This window comes from Panulirus ornatus, chromosome 19 (assembly GCF_036320965.1).
Source record: "Panulirus ornatus isolate Po-2019 chromosome 19, ASM3632096v1, whole genome shotgun sequence".
Taxonomy (NCBI): domain Eukaryota; kingdom Metazoa; phylum Arthropoda; class Malacostraca; order Decapoda; family Palinuridae; genus Panulirus; species Panulirus ornatus.
In genome coordinates, this window is record NC_092242.1 from 7,305,544 (window position 1) to 7,325,941 (window position 20,398).

At 39.3% G+C, this 20,398-nt stretch overlaps 2 protein-coding genes across 6 annotated transcripts in view; one reads left to right on the forward strand and one right to left on the reverse strand.

Moving 5' to 3' along the window:
- Positions 1-124: 124 nt before the first annotated feature.
- Positions 125-11,460, forward strand: LOC139755363 (proteasome subunit beta type-2-like). Its single transcript, XM_071673548.1, has 5 exons — positions 125-278; positions 1,804-1,878; positions 3,975-4,168; positions 5,787-5,952; positions 11,005-11,460. Exons 1-5 carry the CDS (start codon positions 257-259, stop codon positions 11,160-11,162), a joined length of 615 nt encoding a protein of 204 aa, XP_071529649.1. The 5' UTR covers positions 125-256; the 3' UTR covers positions 11,163-11,460.
- The window catches only part of LOC139755362 (mitochondrial S-adenosylmethionine carrier protein-like), a 30,265-nt gene continuing 17,680 nt past the window's right edge, over positions 7,814-20,398 (reverse strand). For all 5 annotated transcript variants that reach the window (XM_071673543.1, XM_071673542.1, XM_071673544.1 and 2 more), the window contains exons 6-8: positions 17,495-17,633; positions 13,143-13,204; positions 7,814-10,955 (exon numbers count right to left, since the gene is read on the reverse strand). In XM_071673543.1, the coding sequence (XP_071529644.1) occupies positions 10,837-10,955; positions 13,143-13,204; positions 17,495-17,633 (320 nt within the window). In that variant the 3' untranslated portion in view covers positions 7,814-10,836. The remainder of the gene's footprint in view (positions 10,956-13,142; positions 13,205-17,494; positions 17,634-20,398) is intronic.

Below are 20,398 nucleotides of genomic sequence, written 5' to 3' on the forward strand. Positions count from 1 at the left end.
TATTCTGTGTACCAAATTTTGAAGTCTATACCTGCAATGCGCTATTTTTTGAAATAGGAGAGATAGCTTCTTATAGATATACTATGACACACTATATGAATATAGCAATGATTTAATGATAAAAAGAAAAAAAACTATATTCATGTAACATTTTTTTGAACGATGAACGCTAAATTTGTTTACAGCAAGTGCAAGTCACCACACAACACCGGCCTGAACATTTTGTTACGCTTGGTCTAGCATATTTCCTGACAAAATGAGTCTGGAATGTCTCATAGGTGAGTTTTGATTTCATGATTTTCATATTTGTATATGTTAGCCTAATGGCAAAAGTAAGAGAGTGTCAGATTGTGATGATTCAAGAAAGGGTTGAAGTTGGTTTAGACCTCCAAACTCTGATGATACTGTGTTAATTTTGCTGACATGATTTAAGAGGAAAATTCGAGGCATTCACAGTAAAGTTCCGTTTAAGGATCTTCACTACATCAGCTTTCACACTAAATAAGCTTTCGAAAATAAGTATAGATCGAGCTTTAGAGTGGCGTAGCAACAATTTTTTTCAGCAGTGAAACAGGCGATGATGATGAGGGTTGTGAAGATCATGAAAAGTGTAGGATTAGTTAACGTGACCCAGCTTGAAATCAATAGATACCATTACATATTAAGCCCTGCATCAAAACTAGCTATGGATATCTAATGATTTTGTTCAACAACGTAGTATTTTGAGAAAATAGTTAGTGTGGAACATGATGTGGAGCATTATAGTTCATTCTTCAGTAATCGATAAGTTACTGCAGCTGAGGGTTGTGAACAGAGAAAACTTGAAGTTAGGGATAAGATTACATGGCAAGAAGCTAGATGTATGTTGCAAGCAATTTAGACTTTTTGCATGAATAGTTAGTTTCTTCAGTATTAATATTTGTATTACTTTGAGTAAGATCATTTTATACATTTGCATATTTTTTGAAATTTACTCATGTAGATAATGTTTTGTGCATGAAAATGGAAAGTGGATGTGTATAATACATCAAGAAATATATACTGGTAGGTGTTATGCATGGAATGTGAGGTCATGCAGGGCAAAAAAATCTCAAAGTGTCTAGTGTGTTTAGGAGGATGTAAAATGAAATCACACTTAGAATTAACCCATAATCATCACATACTGGTGAGGATTCAAGCTGCCAGCTAGAGCCCTTTCACATTCACCCAATACCACAACAGAGTACAGGATATATTACTTAATTATATTGACATAGATATTAATCTTCATATTCTCAACATCTTTACTCTTCCTCATTTCATATTATTATACTTTGTTGCTGTCTCCCGTGTTAGGGAGGTAGTGTAAGGAAACAAGACGAAAGAATGGTCCAACCCACCCACATACACATGTATATACATACACATCCACACACCCACATATACATTTCAACATAAACATATATATACATACACAGACATATACATATATACACATGTACACAATTCATACTTGCTGCCTTTAATCTGTGGTCATGACCCTGTCTTGTCTTGTGCAATCATTTCCAGCCCAGGTGTTGACTGATGGTGGCAACAGTGTTGCTAGAGTGCAGAGAACCCTTTTGATTTCTCAATTGTACAGCAAACATATATGTATGCATAATGTATAGTTATTGTCTGTTCATGTAGAGTACTTTAATCATGCAAGGGTAATTTTGTGTTTATCTTTATACTCTAGTCTACAACCTATAAATTGTTTTCTCCTTTTAATACTCGCATATCAACAAAGTAGAACAGTTACTGGTATTCTTAATTTTTTTTCAGGTATCAAGTTTAGGGACTTTGTTTTGGTGGCTACAGATATGAGCCATCTACAGAGCATCATGGTGCAAAAGTCAGGTGAGACATATTTTCATTCTTTTATTGGATCTGTTTTAAGGTGACTACTACAAGGTTGACAAAGTTCACAGATCATTCTGTGTGTGCTAAAGTGAAGATTCTTTGAAATATGGTCTGAAAATATAACGAGTTTACATGCTTAAAATACATATATCTTGAACTTGCAACCCCAGGATAACTTTTATAGGATTCTAGCAGCAATCAGGACGTCAGCCACATTTACTGCTTAGGATCACAGGTCATGAAGCATGGTGATATGGCATTTGTGTAGGCATGGTAGCAGAGGAGTGAGTGTTCAGTATAAAAGTTACGTCTTGATCATGGCAGGTTCTGTAATGCTGAATTGGTGTTTAAAATGTTGAAGATGGTGTTCAAAGTACATACAAGAAAGTGTCTCAGAGGCTTAGTATTGGATGGTGTATGTCACTTGGTATGGAGTACAAGGGTTGAGGGGACAGCCATGTAGCATGTGTCTGACCATTTTTGTGATTATGTTTTGTCATTTTGGTGTTTACTAGGGATAGGGGATCTGTGTGGCCAGGTGGTTAAAGTATGAGGTGTGGTTTATCAGCATTTCTGGGCTTTATGACAAATTTGGAAAAGTATAGGAAATATTGCTTACTTTGTCCATAGGGCTTTTATTATATTTATAACAGAAGGATATGTATGTGGCATGCATGTATCAGGAGAAAGCATACAACAGGATTAATAGAGATGCTCATTGGAAGGTCCTACAATAGATAGTGTGGGAGGAAAGTTGCTACAAGCAATGAAGAGCTTTTTATCAAGATTAAGGCATGTGTAAGCAGGAAGAGAAAAGAGCTAGTTGTTCCAGATGAAGATGGGTCTGTGGCAGGGCTGTAAAGTTTGTGTATGATTGAGTTAGGGAGGTGAATGCAAGGGTCTTGTAGAGAAGAGGGGGCCTGTTAGGTGAGTTAATCAGCATTTGCTGCTGACACAGTGCTGGAGGTTGATTCAAGGGAGAAACTGCAGAACTTGATGGCTAAGTTAAGGAGTTTGTGTGAAAGTAATAAGTTTGATGAAAAGTAAGGTTATTAGGTTTAGTGGTGAAAGAGACAGGTTAGTTGGAGCATGTCAACAAATGGACTTATGGAATCAAAAGTGAATCACAGGGTGGGTGAGGGGGTTGAGGTCCTGGGTGCTTTGAAATAAGGTCATTTATGATCAGGGCAGATGGATATTTAGTGGTATTACTAGTAGTCCTGACAATGGTGGAAGGATGTGATATGTGGTAGAAAGTGAATGTGTTGAAAACAAAATGCTTGAGAACATTATGTGTTATGAGGAGGATTGATCAAATATGAAATGATACGGTGAAAGAGAAATGTGGTAATCAGAATATGGTTGAGATATGTGAGCATGGTTTGCTGAAAAGGTTTTGACATATGGAAAGGATGAATAAGGGGAGATCAACAAAGAGAGTATGTGAGTAAGAAATGGAAGAAACAAGGAGAAAGAAGTGGAAGGATGGAGTAAAAAAAAGGATTTGAGTACTCGGCACCAGAACATGCAGGAGAATGTAAGGCATAAATGGGAGTGAATTGGAATGATGTCATACAGTAAGCATTGTGCTGCCATTGGACTGAGCTATGGCATGTGAAGCACTCAAGAGAAATCACAGAAAGGTTAGCTGGCTCTGGTTATGGATGGGTGCTGTGGTTTTGGTGCATTTAATGACAGGTAGAGAGTGGATGTGAGAAAGTGAGAAAGGCTATATCTTTGTCTATTCATGACACTACATTGCTAACATAGCAAACAGTAATGACTTTTTCCATACTATTTCCTATGTTATTTAGATATGCCTGGAACAAAGAAATGGCCTCATATATAATAATTGCCCAAGGAGCCCTTTCTAAGAAAGGGGTCTTGGTGTTCTTACGACCTTCTCTCCAGAGGCTCCTGCAGCCCAAGGCAGCAATAGTAGCAGAGAAATGATGAATAAGGTCTCTGTACTGTATAGTTAAAGAGTAAATATTTCATCACCAAGGTCTAAACTTTATACCTATTGTAATACAAAATTACATTATTTTTTTTTTTTTTTTTTTTTTTTTTTTTTTTTTTTTTTTACTAATTAGATGATGACAAGGTGCACAAATTATCAAGCAACTTGGTGATGGCAGTATCTGGAGAAGCAGGAGATACCACACAATTTGCAGAATATATTGCCAAGAACATTCAACTGTATAAGATGCGTAATGGATACGAGTTGTCTCCTGCTGCTGCTGTCCACTTCACACGTCACACACTTGCCACACACCTTCGCTCAAGGGTTAGTGAATCTAAAATGAATGACTATTGTTTTGATTACTGTTCATTCAAGAAAATAATTTGGTGACCTTTTTCAAAGAAACTGATGGCTTTACCAGAAATAGCAATAATTTTCAATAGCTTTAAAATCTGTTAGTAGGCCAAAGGAACAGATTGATTAAAATTAAGATTATCTTCATATGTACATTATATGAATATTTTCTTCAGAGTTATATGACTGTAGCATTAGAATTTCACTTTGACTTCCCATGATTTGACAACTTGTTGTAGAATTAACATAATGCATCATGGAATGCACATGTAAGTATATGGAGTCTTTCCACTATTTGTGCTTGGTTTCAGCTAACTGTTTTTCATCTAAATATAGATTTATAAAAATTATTTCTATAAAATCCCTGGGGATAGGGGAGAAAGAATACTTCCCACGTATTCCCTGCGTGTCGTAGAAGGCGACTAAAAGGGGAGGGAGCGGGGGGCTGGAAATCCTCCCCTCTCAATTTTTTTTTAATTTTCCAAAGGAAGGAACAGAGAAGGGGGCCAGGTGAGGATATTCCCTCAGTGGCCCAGTTCTCTGTTCTTAACGCTACCTCGCTAACGCGGGAAATGGCGAATAGTTTGAAAATTTCTATAAAATATTTATGTATAGATCTTGTTTGCTGATGCACTATTAGTGGCAGATTTAAATGAGTTTAGGAGAGTGTGTCAGTGGAGACTTTTAAGATTGAAAGTGAATAAAAGCAAGGTTATTAGGTTTATTAGTGCAGAGAGACAGGTCAGTTGGGGTGTGAGTTTGAATGAAGAAAATTTGGAAGTGAAATCTTTTCGATACCCAAGAGTGGACATGGTAGCAAATATATCCATGGAAATGGAAGTATGTCATAGGATGGGAGAAAGGATAAGGTTCTGGGAGCATTGAGGAATGTAGGAAAGAGAGATCTCTATTGGAGACGCAAATGTGGGTTATGTTTGGAGATATTGTTGTCTTAAGTGTTGCATGTATGCAAGGCTTGGGCTATTGATGAGAATTTATGGAAGTGAGTAATTGTGTTGTAAATGAAGTGTTTGAGAATATTATGTGGTGTGAAGAGGGTTGATCAAGTAAGTCATGATAGGGTAAGAGAGAGGTGTGGTAATAAGAAGAGTATTGTTGAGAGAGTTGATAAGGGGGTGCCAAAATGGTTTGAACATATGCAAAGAATGAGTGCAGAAAGGATTACAAAGATATGTGTCGGAAGTGGAGGGGCCAAGAAGGGGAAAATGAATTGGAGATTGAAGGGAGTGAATAAGATTTTGAGTGCTTTACAATCAAAGGCCTGTATGGGATAGAGTGAATTGTAGCAATGTAGTATATGGGGGCGACATGTTGTCAGTGTACTGAACCAGGGCTTATGGAGCAGCTTGGGGAAACCAAGGAAAGGTCTGTTGGACTTCTTGTGGATGGGGGCTGTGATTTTGGTGCATTTCACATGACCATGAGAGAATGAATGTAAGTGAATAGAGGCCTTTTCTTTGTTTATGGCGCTACTTTTTGAAGACAGAAACGTTACATTATTCTTAGTGGCAGAATGTGATGTGTTTGTAATGAAAAATGAGTCTTTATACTTATATTATCTTTACAGGAGCCCCACTTTGTTAACTTGATGATGGGTGGATATGATCCAGACACAAACAAAACAGAGCTTTACTATATGGATTACCTAGCAGCTTCTGTTCCAGTCCAGTATTATGCATTTGGGTATGGTGGTATGTTCACCATATCTGTCATGGACAAAGAATTCAGACCTGGTATGTATATTTTAATATATTTGGTATTTTCTCTTACTTTCATCATTATTATCCTATCATGTTTCAAGAGAGCATTATATAATAGTTATCACTCTGCCCTTCTACATATGTCAATTATAGAAGAGTTTGGAGTTTATTACATTTTTAACTTTCATTTCATTTTCAGCTGCTAGTGTTCTGAAAATTATTACTGCTTCTTTCAAACATTATCATTTTAAAAGATATTGATATAAGAGTTCAAATGTCATCTTTTGATGGCTCTTTTCTATATTTTTTTTTCTTTTTTTTTTCTTTGTCGCTGTCTCCTGCGTTTGCGAGGTAGCGCAAGGAAACAGACGAAAGAAATGGCCCCACCCACCCCCATACACATGTATATACATACGTCCACACGCAAATATACATGCCTACACAGCTTTCCATGGTTTACCCCAGACGCTTCACATGCCCTGATTCAACCCACTGACAGCACGTCAACCCTGGTATACCACATCGATCCAATTCACTCTATTCCTTGCCCTCCTTTCACCCTCCTGCATGTTCAGGCCCCGATCACACAAAATCTTTTTCACTCCATCTTTCCACCTCCAATTTGGTCTCCCACTTCTCCTCGTTCCCTCCACCTCCGACACATATATCCTCTTGGTCAATCTTTCCTCACTCATTCTCTCCATGTGCCCAAACCATTTCAAAACACCCTCTTCTGCTCTCTCAACCACGCTCTTTTTATTTCCACACATCTCTCTTACTGTTACGTTACTTACTCGATCAAACCACCTCACACCACACATTGTCCTCAAACATCTCATTTCCAGCACATCCATCCTCCTGCGCACAACTCTATCCATAGCCCACGCCTCGCAACCATACAACATTGTTGGAACCACTATTCCTTGAAACATACCCATTTTTGCTTTCCGAGATAATGTTCTTGACTTCCACACATTCTTCAAGGCTCCCAGAATTTTTGCCCCCTCCCCCACCCTATGATCCACTTCCGCTTCCATCCGCTGCCAGATGCACTCCCAGATATCTAAAACACTTTACTTCCTCCAGTTTTTCTCCATTCAAACTTACCTCCCAACTGACTTGACCCTCAACCCTACTGTACCTAATAACCTTGCTCTTATTCACATTTACTCTTAACTTTCTTCTTTCACACACTTTACCAAACTCAGTCACCAGCTTCTGCAGTTTCTCACATGAATCAGCCACCAGCGCTGTATCATCAGTGAACAACAACTGACACTTCCCAAGCTCTCTCATCCCCAACAGACTTCATACTTGCCCCACTTTCCAAAACTCTTGCATTCACCTCCCTAACAACCCCATCCATAAACAAATTAAACAACCATGGAGACATCACACACCCCTGCCGCAAACCTACATTCACTGAGAACCAATCACTTTCCTCTCTTCCTACACATACACATGCCTTACATCCTCGATAAAAACTTTTCACTGCCTCTAACAACTTGCCTCCCACACCATATATTCTTAATACCTTCCACAGAGCATCTCTATCAACTCTATCATATGCCTTCTCCAGATTCATAAATGCTACATACAAATCCATTTGCTTTTCTAAGTATTTCTCACATACATTCTTCAAAGCAAACACCTGATCCACACATCCTCTACCACTTCTGAAACCACACTGCTCTTCCCCAATCTGATGCTCTGTACATGCCTTCACCCTCTCAATCAATACCCTCCCATATAACTTACCAGGAATACTCAACAAACTTATACCTCTGTAATTTGAGCACTCACTCTTATCCCCTTTGCCTTTGTACAATGGCACTATGCACGCATTCCGCCAATCCTCAGGCACCTCACCATGAGTCATACATACATTAAATAACCTTACCAATCAGTCAACAATACAGTCACCCCGTTTTTTAATACATTTCACTGCAATACCATCCAAACCTGTTGCCTTGCCGGCTTTCATCTTCCGCAAAGCTTTTACTACCTCTTCTCTGTTTACCAAATCATTTTCCCTAACCCTCTCACTTTGCACACCACCTTGACCAAAACACCCTATATCTGCCACTCTATCATCAAACACATTCAACAAACCTTCAAAATACTTACTCCATCTCCTTCTCACATCACCACTACTTGTTATCACCTCACCATTTGCGCCCTTCACTGAAGTTCCCATTTGCTCCCTTGTCTTGCGCACTTTATTTACCTCCTTACAGAACATCTTTTTATTCTCCCTAAAATTTAATGATACTCTCTCACCCCAACTCTCATTTGCCCTCTTTTTCACCTCTTGCACCTTTCTCTTGACCTCCTGTCTCTTTCTTTTATACATCTCCCACTCAATTGCATTTTTTCCCTGCAAAAATCGTCCAAATGCCTCTCTCTTCTCTTTCACTAATAATCTTACTTCTTCATCCCACCACTCACTACCCTTTCTAATCAACCCACCTCCCACTCTTCTCATGCCACAAGCATCTTTTGCGCAATCCATCACTGATTCCCTAAATACATCCCATTCCTCCCCCACTCCCCTTACTTCCATTGTTTTCACCTTTTTCCATTCTGTACTCAGTCTCTCCTGGTACTTCCTCACACAAGTCTCCTTCCCAAGCTCACTTACTCTCACCACCCTCTTCACCCCAACATTCACTCTTCTTTTCTGAAAACCCATACAAATCTTCACCTTAGCCTCCACAAGATAATGATCAGACATCCCTCCAGTTGCACCTCTCAGCACATTAACATCCAAAACTCTCTCTTTCGCACACCTGTCAATTAACATGTAATCCAATAATGCTCTCTGGCCATCTCTCCTACTTACATACGTATACTTATGTATATCTCGCTTTTTAAACCAGGTATTCCCAATCATCAGTCCTTTTTCAGCACATAAATCTACAAGCTCTTCACCATTTCCATTTACAACACTGAACACCCCATGTATACCAATTATTCCCTCAACTGCCACATTACTCACCTTTGCATTCAAATCACCCATCACTATAACCCGGTCTCGTGCATCAAAACCACTAACACACTCATTCAGCTGCTCCCAAAACACTTGCCTCTCATGATCTTTCTTCTCATGCCCAGGTGCATATGCACCAATAATCACCCATCTCTCTCCATCAACTTTCAGTTTTACCCATATTAATCGAGAATTTACTTTCTTACATTATATCACATACTCCCACAACTCCTGTTTCAGGAGTACTGCTACTCCTTCCCTTGCTCTTGTCCTCTCACTAACCCCTGACTTTACTCCCAAGACATTCCCAAACCACTCTTCCCCTTTACCCTTGAGCTTCGTTTCACTCAGAGCCAAAACATCCAGGTTCCTTTCCTCAAACATACTACCTATCTCTCCTTTTTTCACATCTTTTCTAATACATATAGAATTTACAAACGCTACCTTCAAGCTATCTTTTTCGTTGTTGAACTTGTTCATCCATACTAATAAATTTCTCAAAATAGCTTCATATGATAGTGGAAGAGATCAGAAACTGAGAGATCAGTGTAGTAAGAGAAAAGCATCCAGATGATTAGAGAGAAATATCAGTAAACTCTATATGTCCAAATAATGTTAGTCATGGATATGAATCAAAGAATTTATCAAATCCTTTCTTTAATGTATCAGTAGTGTTGCATTCAACTGCTTTACCTGGTATATCATTCCATACATAAACAATCCTGTTGAAGAAAACACTTGACCTCATTCGAAGCAAAACATTCACCCACAAGCTTATATCCATTACTGTGAGTGAAATTCATCAAATGTGGCCCCTTGCAACTGCTTAGACCATGATTGTCGAAACCTTTGATAATTCTAATATGTGTATTAATGCCCTTCTGAAGAGTTCATTGGTGCATCCCCCATCTTTTATTAATGTGAACTATTTTCGTCACCCTACTTGAAAAAAGAAATATACAGAGTGACAGGAGAACTGCAGTGAGAAACCAAGATGATTCCTGGATGAGAAATAAATCCTATAAGAGAGCTAGGTACAGTAGACAACTTAAACTCGACAGATTCTAAAACCCTACCTATGAATTAATTAATTTGCTTTTATTTTATTTCTCCTCTGCCTTGTTTAGATAGCTTTAGGTCACCATAGATTATTACACTTCAGTCTCCTTCTTTATTTACTTTTAGCAGCTCAAAAGCTTGCCTTCTCATTGTAGCTTCTGATATGGAAAACATCAGTTTGTGCATATCAGTTTACAACTTAGTATCATCTGTGAGTATTGATATCTTACAACACAGCCTATCATTTATGTCATTAATATATATGAGAAAGAGAAATGATCCCTGTGGAACATCACCTTTCATGGTTAAGTATTCTGAGGCTTGCCCATTAATCACTACTCTTCTGGATTCTGTGCCTTGCATCCATACAAAACATTTGGGGTTATTATACCATCAAGCATGCCCCTGTTTGCTTCACCGACAATGACTTTCCTTACCATACACCCCTCAGTATGTGAAGGACCTAGGTCACCCACCTTATTGCTCACTTCAGCTTCTATAGGACCACTCGCTGCCTTGTCCTCTGTCCTCAAACTCATATTCCAGCTACCCTGTCTCCTTCCACTGATAAACCTAATAACTTTGCTTTTATTCACTTTCCTCTCAACTGCCTCCTTTCATACACTCTCCCAAACTGTGATGCCAGCTTCTGCAGTTTCTCATTTAAAACTGTCACGAGCACCAAGTTATAAGCAAACAACAATTGACTCAACTCCCCGGCCTTCCCATCCCCAACAGAATGCAGACCTGCTCCTCTCTCCAAGACTCTTTCATTCACCTTCCCACCCATAAACAAATTAAACAGCCATGGTGACATTACACACTCCTGCCACAGACCCACCTTTACATGGAACTTCTCACCCTCCTTGCTACCTGCTCGGTGTATTTTTTTTCTTTATTTCTTTTTTTCTTTTACACTCATTGTCTTTCCTTTCCTCTGAGGTGGCCACAAGTAGGGCATGCTTTGTTGCCCATGTCATGTCACCAGCTATGAAAAACAAAAAACTAATTATTAACACTTCATTTTTGCATTACAGACATGAACCAGAAAGAAGCATATGGACTTTTGGTGAAGTGCATTGCAGAAATAAAGCGGAGGTTTATCATCAACCTGCCAAAATTCCGTGTTCGAATAATTTCAAAGGATGGCATCAAAGATCTACCAAATATTATTGCTGAAGGGGAGGCAGCATAGAATTTGGAACTTGGAATATTTTCATTATTAATTTAGTACATAAATATCCTTTCCAAAAAACATTAACCCATCATCAAATATTTTTAAGATCATATTTATGTTTCACTGTAAGGAATCAAAGACTTAAAAGAAAGTTACTGCTTAATAATGTTTGAATTATATTTGTTTAAGATAAAGCAAGGTCTGTAAAGTTTTCTAATATTCTATATGCCCTTTTACAATGCAAGTTTGTCATGTGTTCTTTGATACATTTTGATGACTATAATGAAGATTTCTCTGAATTAAAAGGATGTAAACATTTAAGGGTTTCATTGTGAATAACATATATTACATTCCTGCCTGACAACATTGATATTCAGAGTCCACATATTTGTGTACATGTCCCTCCACATTATATCTAAATATTTGCATTAGTCACATGCAGCAGCTAAACTTAGCCAGTTTTGTAACATGATACATTCAATTACGTATTGATATTAAGTCAAAGACAGGGATCAAGTGTTCACATTTTAATACCTGATCACTTTTCTTGCCTTACCAAGATAATGTCTGGAACAAATGAACATGGCCTCATTTACAAACGACCACCTTTTAGCTGTTATGTACAATGCACCGAAACCACAGCTCCCTTTCCACATCCAGGCCCCACAAAACTTTCCATGGTTTACCCCAGACGCTTCATATGCCCTGGTTCAATCCATTAACAGCATGGCGACCCCGGTATACCACATCATTCTAATTCACTATTCCTTGCACCCTCCTGTATGTTCAGGCCGTGATCACTCAAAATCTTTTTCACTCCATCCCTCCACCTCCAATTTGGTCTCCCACTTCTCCTCATTCCCTCCACCTCTGACACATATATCCTCATTGTCAATCTTTCCTCACTCATTCTCTCCATGTGACCAAACCATTTCAATACATCCTCTTCTGTTCTCTCCACAACACTCGTTATTACCACACATCTCTCTTACCCTTTCATTACTTACTCGATCAAACTACCTCACACCGCATATTGTCCTCAAACATTTAATTTCCAACACATCCACCCTTCTCTGCACAACCCATTTTATAATCCATGCCCTGCAACCATGTAATATTTTTTAGAACAAATGGGCTATGGATAGAGTTGTGCGCAGGAGGATGGATGTGCTGGAAATGAGATGTTTGAGGACAATGTGTGGTGTGAGGTGGTTTGATTGAGTAAGTAACGTAAGGGTAAGAGAGATGTGTGGAAATAAAAAGAGCGTGGTTGAGAGAGCAGAAGAGGGTGTTTTGAAATGGTTTTGGCACATGGAGAGAATGAGTGAGGAAAGATTGACCAAGAGGATATATGTGTCGGAGGTGGAGGGAACGAGGAGAAGTGGGAGACCAAATTGGAGGTGGAAAGATGGAGTGAAAAAGATTTTGTGTGATCGGGGCCTGAACATGCAGGAGGGTGAAAGGAGGGCAAGGAATAGAGTGAATTGGATCGATGTGGTATACCGGGGTTGACGTGCTGTCAGTGGATTGAATCAGGGCATGTGAAGCGTCTGGGGTAAACCATGGAAAGCTGTGTAGGTATGTATATTTGCGTGTGTGGACGTATGTATATACATGTGTATGGGGGTGGGTTGGGCCATTTCTTTCGTCTGTTTCCTTTCGCTACCTCGCAAACGCGATAGACAGCGACAAAAAAAAAAAAAAAAAAAAAATCCTTAAAACACTATCCCTGGGGATAGGGTGGAAAGGATACTGCCCAAGTATTCTCTGAATTTCATAGAAGGCAACAAAAGAGGTGGGAGCGGGGGCTAGGCTTCAGCTGGGGACCAGTCCAATACAGTAAAATGTTCCATAAAGCCTTGGTTGATCTGATTTTTCGTGGTATACTCGGTGAACCTTTTTTTCTTTCACACGAGGTACACAAACAAAATTAATCTTTTTTTTATCATAAATCCTGTGAGAAACTATGTAAAAATACCTTTGCTTTTTCATACACACCAAGGAAAATTCCTCCACCGATGGAGATCCACAATGTTCGTGGAATAATCCCTGTAAACAGCCTGCAAAATAAGAAAAATAAAATTTTTGTTTGCTCACCTGAGAAATGGTGAAATATTTACTCAAAATTACATTTCATGAGGAAGGTGCAGGGGTTCAAAATGGGGCAAATGAGTGTTGGAGGGAGCGAGTATCAGTAAATTGTACTGAGAATAAGGTGATGTTTTGGAAGGAGGTTAACTGTGAAAAAACAAGAGAACACAAGGGAATATCTGTGAAGGGGTAAAGGGGGAAGTGGTAACTGGCAGAGATAAGTGAGTACTTTGAAAGACTGATGAATGTGTTTGGTGATAGGAAGAGTATGTAGGATGTTTTGGGTCAGTGTGGTATCCGAAGTGAAAGAGTCATGGAGAAGTTTGGTGAAGAGAGAATAGGAGGTGAAAGCCTTGAGTAGGATGAAATGTGGAACAAAGGCTTCAGAAATCTGATGGAAGAATTTTTTGAAGGAGCTAAATCTGTCAAAAAAAAAAAGGGGGGGGCCCCCAGAAATGACATGAGAACATAGGGTGAAAAAACACTGAATAAAACAGCAAAAGGACAATATATATCAATAAAGGGGAAATGGATTTGTATGTAGGATTTATGGATCTGGAGAAGGCATATGATAGAGTTGATACAGATGCTCTGTGGAAGGTATTAAGAATATATGGTGTGGGAGGCAAGTTGTTAGAAGCAGTGAAAAGTTTTTATCGAGGATGCAAGGCATGTGTACGTGTAGGAAGAGAGGAAAGTGATTGGTTCTCAGTGAATGTAGGTTTGCGGCAGGGGTGTGTGATGTCTCCATGGTTGTTTAATTTGTTTATGGATGGGGTTGTTAGGGAGGTAAATGCAAGAGTCTTGGAAAGAGGGGCAAGTATGAAGTCTGTTGGGGATGAGAGAGCTTGGGAAGTGAGTCAGTTGTTGTTTGCTGATGATACAGCGCTGGTGGCGGATTCATGTGAGAAACTGCAGAAGCTGGTGACGGAGTTTGGTAAAGTGTGTGGAAGAAGAAAGTTAAGAGTAAATGTGAATAAGAGCAAGGTTATTAGGTACAGTAGGGTTGAGGGTCAAGTCAATTGGGAGGTGAGTTTGAATGGAGAAAAACTGGAGGAAGTAAAGTGTTTTAGATATCTGGGAGTGGATCTGTCAGCGGATGGAACCATGGAAGCGGAAGTGGATCATAGGGTGGGGGAGGGGGCAAAAATTTTGGGAGCCTTGAAAAATGTGTGGAATTCGAGAACATTATCCCGGAAAGCAAAAATGGGTATGTTTGAAGGAATAGTAGTTCCAACAATGTTGTATGGTTGCGAGGCGTGGGATATGGATAGAGTTGTGCGCAGGAGGATGGATGTGCTGGAAATGAGATGTTTGAGGACAATGTGTGGTGTGAGGTGGTTTGATCGAGTAAGTAACGTAAGGGTAAGAGAGATGTGTGGAAATAAAAAGAGCGTGGTTGAGAGAGCAGAAGAGGGTGTTTTGAAATGGTTTGGGCACATGGAGAGAATGAGTGAGGAAAGATTGACCAAGAGGATATATGTGTCGGAGGTGGAGGGAACGAGGAGAAGAGGTAGACCAAATTGGAGGTGGAAAGATGGAGTGAAAAGGATTTTGTGTGATCGGGGCCTGAACATGCAGGAGGGTGAAAGGAGGGCAAGAATAGAGTGAATTGGAGCGATGTGGTATACAGGGGTTGACGTGCTGTCAGTGGATTGAATCAAGGCATGTGAAGCGTCCGGGGGTAAACCATGGAAAGCTGTGTAGGTATGTATATTTGCGTGTGTGGACGTGTCTAGGTGGGATTGATGGGCTAGAAACCCTTCCATTCTTGTATTCCAATTTCTAAAAGAAGAAACAGAAGGAGCAAGCAGGGACTGTTCATCCTCCTCAAAGGCTCAGGTTGAGGTGTCTAAATGATGCAGGAGTAACCAAAATGAAAGAGAACATAGGGTAAAAAACACGAATATAACACTAAAGGACCAATATATAACATAAAGGGAAATGGATTTGTATGTAGGATTTATGGATCTGGAGAAGGCATATGATAGAGTTGATACAGATGCTCTGTGGAAGGTATTAAGAATATATGGTGTGGGAGGCAAGTTGTTAGAAGCAGTGAAAAGTTTTTATCGAGGATGCAAGGCATGTGTACGTGTAGGAAGAGAGGAAAGTGATTGGTTCTCAGTGAATGTAGGTTTGCGGCAGGGGTGTGTGATGTCTCCATGGTTGTTTAATTTGTTTATGGATGGGGTTGTTAGGGAGGTAAATGCAAGAGTCTTGGAAAGAGGGGCAAGTATGAAGTCTGTTGGGGATGAGAGAGCTTGGGAAGTGAGTCAGTTGTTGTTTGCTGATGATACAGCGCTGGTGGCGGATTCATGTGAGAAACTGCAGAAGCTGGTGACGGAGTTTGGTAAAGTGTGTGGAAGAAGAAAGTTAAGAGTAAATGTGAATAAGAGCAAGGTTATTAGGTACAGTAGGGTTGAGGGTCAAGTCAATTGGGAGGTAAGTTTGAATGGAGAAAAACTGGAGGAAGTAAAGTGTTTTAGATATCTGGGAGTGGATCTGTCAGCGGATGGAACCATGGAAGCGGAAGTGGATCATAGGGTGGGGGAGGGGGCAAAAATTTTGGGAGCCTTGAAAAATGTGTGGAATTCGAGAACATTATCCCGGAAAGCAAAAATGGGTATGTTTGAAGGAATAGTAGTTCCAACAATGTTGTATGGTTGCGAGGCGTGGGATATGGATAGAGTTGTGCGCAGGAGGATGGATGTGCTGGAAATGAGATGTTTGAGGACAATGTGTGGTGTGAGGTGGTTTGATCGAGTAAGTAACGTAAGGGTAAGAGAGATGTGTGGAAATAAAAAGAGCGTGGTTGAGAGAGCAGAAGAGGGTGTTTTGAAATGGTTTGGGCACATGGAGAGAATGAGTGAGGAAAGATTGACCAAGAGGATATATGTGTCGGAGGTGGAGGGAACGAGGAGAAGAGGTAGACCAAATTGGAGGTGGAAAGATGGAGTGAAAAGGATTTTGTGTGATCGGGGCCTGAACATGCAGGAGGGTGAAAGGAGGGCAAGGAATAGAGTGAATTGGAGCGATGTGGTATACAGGGGTTGACGTGCTGTCAGTGGATTGAATCAAGGCATGTGAAGCGTCCGGGGTAAACCATGGAAAGCTGTGTAGGTATGTATATTTGCGTGTGTGGACGTGTCTATGTACATGTGTATGGGGGGGGGTTGGGCCATTTCTTTCGTCTGTTTCCTTGCGCTACCTCGCAAACGCGGGAGACAGCGACAAAGTATAAAAAAAAAAAAAAAAAAAAAGGGGGGAAAGTGGGGATTTCCAACAGACATTGTTTTAGAAATAAAAAAGATAACATGCTATTCTACAAGGGGATGAAAAAGAGTAGAGAAGGGGTAAGTATAAAGTGTGAATGTACTAAACTAATCTAGGAGAATGTTAGTAACAATACATGAAGGTTGTCAAAAGTACAGAGAACATTTTAAGAATCTACTTGTGATGATGGTGAAAGAGAAGAGTTTACTGGTGCAGTGAAGAGAAGATAAAGAGAGAGTGAAGTAGGTATATGGGAAAGAAAGATACACAAAGGAAGAAATAAGAATACCAATAAAACTCTTGAAGAATGAAAAAGCTGGGGGCACAAACAAGGTGGTGTGTGGGACAGTAGAGTGAAACTGATATTGCTGTGCCTTGGATTTCAAAGGTCTTCAAAGAAGCATGGAAAACTGACTGTGTTCCTAATCACAAAGTAATTGATCCATTATATGAAGAAGAGAGGAGTGTAAGAATTAGTGAGGATTAAGTCTCTTTACACAGCTGGTAAGGTATACAGTAAAAGAGTGGTGGAAACTATTATAATTTCAAGTTAAAGGATCAGAAGCAGTGGATAGCCTGTGTTTATCTTATCAATCACAAAACTCTGCAGAAAAAACTACAACTCGTACATGAGAAAGCTTGAGGGCAAAATGAGAATCTGCATTGAAATCACTAGCAGGAAAGATCTACAAATGCATTCAGTGAAAACAAGACAGCTGCTGGTGAACAGTCATTTAAAATGACTGACAATGACTATGATACTTTTGCTCTAACACTGCTGCTGCCCATGATGCAAGTGCAAGCCTTAAAATGATACTGATATGAATGCTAAAAAAAAAGTGAAAAGTTCCTCTCTTGCAAAATTTTTCCCCTTAAATTACATTCTTGATGACTAGAACTTGGAGAGGAGGGCACAGACAGGTAACAATCACAAAAGAAAAAGGAGAGAAAAACAAAACCATAAAAGACAAAAGAATATATACCCTTGAAGTCCATGTTGATCATACACAACCCTGATAGCAGAGTTTATGCTTCCCTTTGCTAGTTTGTCTCTATGATCTGCCAACATGATCCTAGTTTTTGCCACATCCAGTGGTGTGGTTAAAGCTGCAGACACACCACCTGAAAGAAAAGTTGAACAAAGGTTATTACTGAATTTGATAAATATTTTTTTTTCATACATATTCACCATTTTCCACATTAGTGAGGTAGCAGAGGACTGAGCCTACAAGGGAATATCCTCACTTGGCCCCCTTTTCTGTTCCTTCTTTTGGAAAATTAAAAACTCAAGGGGGAAGTATATATCTTTCCAAAAATAACAGGTGTACAATAGTATGCAATACCTATATTGTGTGCTTTTCCCCTCATTCAAATTTTGTTTAACATATACAAAATTTTATCAACTACTTTTGAAAACTGAAGATATATACAGAGAATGTGTTTAGCTGTGTGGTCTAAGTAGATATATATATACCAAGTTAATATTCTGGAATCAGATTCTGATAAGCCACTCATCTTGAATTGCATGAAACTTTATGAATAACATACATTTTCTATAAGTATCTTTAATCAATTAATAAAGGCAGCAAGTATGAATTATGTACATGTGTATATATGTATATGTCTGTGTATGTTATATGTATACATTAAAATGTATAGGTATGTATATGTGCGTGTGGACGTGTATGTATATACATGTGTATGTGGGTGGGTTAGGCCATTCTTTTGTCTGTTTCCTTGCACTACCTCGCTAACGTGGGAGACAGTGACAAAGTATACTAAATAAATAAATAAATCTTTAATTATGTAAATCCCTTTTGTCATCAAACAAGCACTAAACTTATGAATATGAAGGACTCTCAGATGAAAACACTGGTCAAAAAACTGTTCCTGCCTGCCATGGTTAAACATGAGCATATGGGGACAAAAAATTGATAAATGATTAGACAAAAAATTACAAAATTCAAACCATCTGAAGCAACTGCCATCACTACTAAAGGGGGTGGGATTGATGGGCTAGAAACCCTTCCATTCTTGTATTCCAATTTCTAAAAGAAGAAACAGAAGGAGCCAAGCAGGGACTGTTCATCCTCCTCAAAGGCTCAGGTTGAGGTGTCTAAATGAGTGCAGGAGTAACCAAAATGAAAAGAGAGAAGAAATAGGTAGTAAGTTTGTGGAAAGAAGAAACCTAGATGTTTTGGCTTTGAGTGAAACAGAGTTCAAGGGTAAAGGGAAAGAAGGGTTTGGGAATGTCTTAGAAGTCGGGTTTAGGAAACAAGAGATCAGGAAGAAGTTGCATTTCTGAAGCAGGGGTTGTGAAAGTGCAAGGAAGTAAATTCTAGACTGATGAGGGTGGAAATGAAAGTGGATGGCAAGAGATGGGTGATTATTAGTGCTTATGCACCTGACATTCAGAAGAAAGACCATGAGAGGCCATGCACCTGACACTAAGAAAGATCATGAAAGGCAAGTGTTTTGGAAGCAGCTGCATGAGTGTGTCAACCAGATGAGTAATGTGGCAGTTGAAAGTATAACTGGGGTCATGAGGTATTCACTAGTATGAAAGGAAATGGTGAATGGCTAATGGAGTTGAGTACAACAAAAATTTATGTTTGCTATCTGCATTACCCTTGTCCTAAGTCATTGTATTCCATTCATCCACCACTCTTCTCACAAGAATACTTCTTCACATCTTTTTAACACGTTTCTTGCTTAATTTCATATTCTGTTGTCTGGTTCCTCTATGCCTACATCTCTCACAGAAGTGTTCACTGTCCAAGTCATCAATCATATTCAAAAATTGAAAACTTGTGATCAGGTGGGAAAATTTAAAGCCTCTAGCCTTTCCCTGTAACTCAGCTCTTAATTCTAGTGCCATCTTTTTTACCCTCCTTTGCCTCTTCTCTATTAGATCTTTGTGCTTCTTTCAGTGTGGTGATGAAATATGAGAGGCATATACTAGTTTTGGCCTTATGCAGGACACAAATAGCTTGCTAAATAAAAATTCCTTGTGCATATACTTAAAGCTATTCTAATATTTGTCAGCAAAAAGTTTGTTTTCTTAATCATTCTGGGACTATGGCAACAGGTTATGGATAATTTCCTTCTCACACATAGAATCCTAAAGCTTATTTTCTGCTAAATAATAGTCAATTGACCTCTTCTCTCACTATGTCCCATTCTCATTACACATGCTAAGTTTGCATTTCATAAGCCATATATTAGACTAACTTTGGAGTCTTTTTTCAACTTGTTTGCTGATGGAATCATCACTTTTCACTTCCCTCATGACCTTTGCATTGTCTTCAAAAGTATTCAGATGGGAATTCATCCCTTTAGGCAAGTCATTTACATATATCAAGAGAAGTAATGGTCCCACACTAAAACACAGTGGCAATCTGCTAGTCACCTCAAACCATTAGGAGAGGGCTCCTTTGACACGCATCCATTGTTCCCTTCCACTCCAATAATCTATCCACTGAAGGGATTTCACCCTTTATTCCTACCTGGTGATCTAGCTTCTTAGACAGCCTCTCATGCAATGCAGTGTTACTTTCTTTCTGGAAGTCCATGTACAATCCAAGTAGCCTTCCCTTTTGTCGAGGAAAGAAGACAGTCTCCTGTAGAAATCAAAAGGTATACAAGACTTCCTTTCCCTAAAACTGTGCTGTTTCTCACTTAGGTAATTTCTCCTCTATCCAAAGCCTATTTTTCACTTAGGTAGTTTCTCCTCTATCAAAAGTCGTCCATTTGCTTTCTAGTTATTTTTTCTAGAACCTTACCGACCACACTCACCAGCAAGATTGGTCTGTAGTTTGTTTCTTGTTCTCGTTCTCATTTCCTACAGACAGGCATGACGTTTACCCTTCCCTTGATACTCTGCCACT